The 5687-nt window shown below is 28.0% G+C and overlaps 1 protein-coding gene across 4 annotated transcripts in view; it reads left to right on the top strand.

Moving 5' to 3' along the window:
* LOC100159812 (tetratricopeptide repeat protein 39C-like) overlaps positions 1 to 5429 on the top strand; it is a 28966-nt gene extending 23537 nt beyond the window's left edge. For all 4 annotated transcript variants that reach the window (XM_001950312.5, XM_029488147.1, XM_016804693.2 and 1 more), the window contains 3 exons: positions 967 to 1266; positions 3397 to 3605; positions 4899 to 5429. In XM_001950312.5, the coding sequence (XP_001950347.2) occupies positions 967 to 1266; positions 3397 to 3605; positions 4899 to 5027 (638 nt within the window). In that variant the 3' untranslated portion in view covers positions 5028 to 5429. The remainder of the gene's footprint in view (positions 1 to 966; positions 1267 to 3396; positions 3606 to 4898) is intronic.
* Positions 5430 to 5687: the final 258 nt, after the last annotated feature.

Genomic DNA, 5687 nt, shown 5'->3' with positions numbered 1-5687 from the left:
CCAAAAGTGTAAAAATGTAATACAAAAGCTAATATATCAGGTGTAATATATTACAATAGCAGTTGAAAAATATTAAAAATACATAGGCACAATTTTTTTTTTATAAGCATTTGAAGTTGAAATTTTGACAAAATTTATCAAATTTAAAATTGAATAATTATTTTGTAATTAAACATTTATAAAATGTTCAACTTTTATATCTAAGGATTGAAAATTTAAAACAAGATTCCACGTAAATATTTAATTCTGTTGCCAAAAATTCTGAGAAATACATAAGCACAGTTTATTTTTATAGTCATTTTAAGTTCAAATTTGGACGAAATTACATATTAAAAAACCTGGAATAAATATTTTATTTATTTTGTTGTGATTGTTATGATTGTATAATATTATTTGTGGGTACTTGAAACTTCTAAAGTATACTATATTATATATCTATGATAATACATTAGTACCACGGTTTGTTGTTGATGTATAACGCGTTACCTACTGGATATTGTGATATGATTAATTTGGAATTTATTGTTGATACCTATTATATGTCAATTTTTTTTTAATACTATAGATAAGTATACCTACCTATAATAGGTATGTCTAATACCTAGACTGACAAACCGTCTCCGCTCAGAATCGTTTTTCTTATACAGTGATATTATATCATTGAATTCAAATTTAATACTATCCATTATACAGTGACTCACTTGTAACCTAATGTACAGCAGAGCGACATCCACTTACCCACCTTTTTTATATTAACTTTGTAGTTTTGTAAAAAGTTCTATAAAAAGTACCATCCTTTGAGTCCTGATTTAAAAAAAAAATTGAGGTTGGCACGCTAAAATAACTGAACTTTTAATCAAGAATCAAGAACCCCCCCCCCTACAATTTAATCATTGATAAAATAATGCCAAAAACAAAATCATAATGACTAATAACGAGGCGCTGGGGATTTGTGTATTTATATAGTGTGCGCAGGCGCGGCGGGCGATTCAACCACGGCCGAGCTGATGAGACAGCGTGCCGACGAAGCGGTCAGTGGCTGTAGGTTGAACGCTTGTCCGGGTACGATGTGCAGCTTTATGGAGAGCAAAGAGAGGAAGGTGGCCGAAGCACTGCGGTGGACGGCGGCGGCCTCGAGTGGAGACGACGCCGACTGCAACCGCCGCGACGGCCAGCGACACTGCCGTCTGATCGCTTACGAGGTGCTGTACGTCAAGTACGGCGTGGCCAAGTGGCCGGTGGACTCTCTGCACGCCGTCCTATCGGGTAAACATCGTGTTTTTCGTCTGCAATAATAATATAATATTATATGCGTTTTGATTAATTGACTCTTATTGCGGCACATTGGGACACAATATTATGACCCACCATCATAGGCGCAAATAGCGTTCGAGATTTGGGGGGGGCTAATAAGGCTAATAGGGCCTTACTTTGATAATATTGAATAAGTTTAAAACAAAATGTGGGAAATGTTTGGGAGGGCTATGGAAATTTTTAGGGGGGCTTGGCCCCTAATGTCCCCCCTATTTGTGCCTATGCCCACCATACAACTATAGGAGTTAAGACATTGTTTATTCATATTATAAACGTATTTACAAATATAATATACATAGATAAAATACACCATAATATAAGAAAATAAACGTGTCGGCCAAACGAACAATCTCTCGTCCGGTGATTACAATATAGTATTAAGTACATTACTTTTCCATATTACCTACATACTAATCAGTCGGTGGATTCGAATATTGGATAGAATTTTTTTATAAGCTAAATTCTTCTTTTCTTTTACATTACCTTATTTTTATTTTTATAAATGTAAATAAATATTAAAAATGTACCTAAAATTATAAAAAATGTTATTTAAATTCATTATTATTTTAATTGTAAATATAATATTATTTGTTTATCACAAATTCGTATTTGTATACTATTTTTTTTGAATTTAGAAGGTTAATTTTTTTTTTTTTTTATTAAATATGAAGTATAGGTATATATTGATACTGATCACAATATAAAATACACACTGTTAATATTTCGATTATACTTCAAACTTGAATCAAACGATTCAAAGGTCAAATAAATTGTATAGAAAAACTGAGTCTTTTGAATTTTGACCCGAACAAAAAAAAACAAACACCAAGTAATTTTTATTTTAATTTACTAATTGGTATGATATTTTAATTTAGCTATAAAATTACAAAATTACTTCTTTAATTTTTTATGTAGTTATTTTGTTAAAATATAAACTATCCATACTAAGTATAAAATAAAACACAAAGCAAACTTTTGTTTTAAACGCATGTTTTTATTGTTTAAGTATAATGTTTATTTCAGAATAAAAATTGATAGTAAAATAGGCACACACTATTAAACGATACGCCTTTATACTTTTTAATCTAAGTAACTTTACAACGCGTTTTAGCACTTTATTGATTGTATCGCGTTTTAAAGCTCTACACTTGAAACGCTTTTGGCTTTTCTATGATTAATGATGATTAATTATAGTTCTCAATTTAATATTTGGCTAATATTTATTGAGTTGGGCCATTAATCATGATTTGTAATTATAGCTTATGCTTTTTCCGTACCTCGATATTAAATTAAAATTAACATGTAAATGCAGATACTTATCAACAGATTATTCTATTTAATAATTTTTAATTACCTATTCATAAATATCATAATGCTGGTTGGCAGTGGTGACAGTGATGATACGTTGTTAAAACGTTATTATTCTTTAAAACAATATTTACGCTCTCTCGGAGCTTAGGTAAAATATATACCATCAAAAGTTTAAAGCATGTGAGATACCAATAAAAAGTAGTGTTGTCAAAACATTTCATAGCAGAAATTAAACAAAAACGGTTGAATAAAATTTGCCAATAATGAATAAGATAAAAAAATTAAATTTAGAAACTGAGTTTCAAATGTCTGTTATTATTATTAACGTTTGAAATAAAATATTGACAGTATAATAATATCAAAATCAGACAAGTGGTGACAAAACATATAATATCTTATTATTTTTATTCATTATAAGTGCATTTTCAATGTGCATATCTAGTTTTTGAATTATAGGTACCTAACTATATTTATGACAATATCATGACTTATTAGTTGATGACAGTTGTAAATTGCCTTCTTGTCTACATGTTTTTTAATACATTTTAAGATCATTTCCTCTTGGACAAAGTTACATCAATAGTTGCATTAATAGTTTGATATTATTCAATAGACATTTTTATTTATCTAACGGTATAAAAATCTGAGATTTTGTATATTAGCTTATAATATATCTACCTATAATATCGTGTTTACGTATGGAATTTATTTGATTGGTGATTATTATTTTATCATTTCTATTATTATTATAATTTGTATTGTTATTGGCAGATTGCCAAGAAGCTGAAGACGACGACAACACGATGTGGTACACAAAACAATTACTCACAATCGTCTGTCGCAGAGTTTTGGGTTTCGTCGATGACCACTGCCATTCCCTGATCGAAATTGTCGAAAATATGGATCGGAACCAGCGGCGTGATCACTTGTACGTGTACGGAGTTTATGAACTTACCGCCGAGCAGATCAGACACATCGAAGTAAGCAAGGTTTTATTAATTATTATTAAAAATAATTTAATTATCGTGCAATACGGTATATCCGTATTAATTACTATCATTTATAGCTAGGAGATTTTATCCCTATTATATTTTATACGAATCACTTTATCAGCCAAAAATAATTTCATTTATATTGGACTGTACCTATAGAATGAATATATACGAATTTTTATTGTTTTTTTATACATCCCGTTTTATTTATATTTTTAGTACCTTTTTAATATATCTTAAATTGTGTAGAGCTCCAAACTCGTATTATTACAGTTCCTGGAATTTATTACAACATAAAAAAACAAGATCTTAATCGATTATCCACTACCGAAAAATCATTTATTTTTTAGTGTTTTGTCACTACGAGTACAATTTATAGACATCGAATATTGTAATATATATCTTTATGGATATATTTTTTGAAAAAACAGCTTAAAATATTTGTTTAAAAAATATAGGAACTTATTATAAATACATTTTATTTTTCATGTGATTAAATTATTTTGTTTAATTGATTTAATATAAGATTGCGATTTAAGTTCATAGGAATATTTGATTTCAGACAATACTACATACAACAATATCTTAGAATTTATATTTAATCGCGTATTCCCACTAAATAGTTAGTAATATATAAATATATACAATGTTAAATTATATTGTCATAAATTTCAAGTAATAAAAACCAATGTAAGGTATCAAATTTTTAAAATGAAGACTCATATATTATATGAAGTTCCCATGTTCTATAGATTATATTTATTATTGGTTATTTGTAAATTATGTTTTAATCCGAATTATTCATGCATAGGTTTGAACACACTCAATCACTCCGTGGGCTAGTAATTTATATACATTATTTTCTTTTCCTTTTTATTATTTTATTCTATGTTAGTTTTTTTATTCTTTTCCACTTATTTCTATTTTATATAATAGAAAATAATTTTCAAACTCCAATGGTCAACACTGAACAGACAACAAACATAAACTTAAAACAAATTTCAATAATTACTATAATTACATCTCGAAATCGAACCAAATGTATACGATTATTATTGGCATACAATCATAGCCTACCTATAGGCTTGCATAGTCCAGCTGCAATGGGTCGTAAATATAGAATCAAAAAATAAATCATTTAAAATATCAGATACAAAATAATACGATTAATGATAATATTATTATGTTAATTTGTGATACACTTTATATTAAATTGTATAACTTATTTTACTAGACATTGGTTCTAAAAACTGAAAGTATTATTAATTGTTTTCCAAACAGACTATAGACGAGGGCAAACGAACAGTCCAAAAACTAAAGGATATAAAACGAGGTTACCATTTTCAGTACTTCTACGATATGAGATGTGTCTCATTGCAAGCGTACGTACAAAAATTAAATGCCAGATGACGATTTTTTAAGTCCAAACAACTGCTACATGATGGAGTGCGAGTAAAAAACGTTTTTACAAACTTATTGTTGTTAATGAGTTTTTTTATTACATTACTCAAGCACATGTATGATGTATATTATTTTTGTTTTCATCGGAATCGTACAGTAGAATACAATATTAGTTACATATTTTTTTATACTAAACAGGCAAAATAGGTCTAGAAACTAAGCCGTCCACAAAATATAGTTATAGAAAATGGGTGTCTTATATCGAGTAAGTATAACATTATAACAATAAGTGATAAATTACAGTAGATACCTATTTACATGTACATAATTTTACATATTTAAGTAAATAACAAATATCAATATTATTTATAATAGTTATAGATTTATGGATGGGTAAATTGTATAATTAAGAAACAGAATTTTAAAACAATGTATGCATGTAGGGTCAATTATTATTGAATTTGTTTAGCCAATTTCAAATTGTATTAAGTCAACCTTAACTCTTAAGTAATATTACTCTATATATATTTTTAGAAAAATTATTCTAGCTCAAAATAAGAAATATTAATGATGTTAACTGCTAAGTAACCTGATATAAAAACATATAAACTATTTAACTACCAACCAACAGGATAATTGGGGATTTTAAACGTGATGTTTGGTTTTTCT

Source organism: Acyrthosiphon pisum, chromosome A1 (assembly GCF_005508785.2).
Source record: "Acyrthosiphon pisum isolate AL4f chromosome A1, pea_aphid_22Mar2018_4r6ur, whole genome shotgun sequence".
NCBI classification, from domain to species: Eukaryota; Metazoa; Arthropoda; class Insecta; order Hemiptera; family Aphididae; genus Acyrthosiphon; species Acyrthosiphon pisum.
Note: the sequence above shows the minus strand (reverse complement) of the source record. Positions and strands in the feature narration are given on the sequence as shown.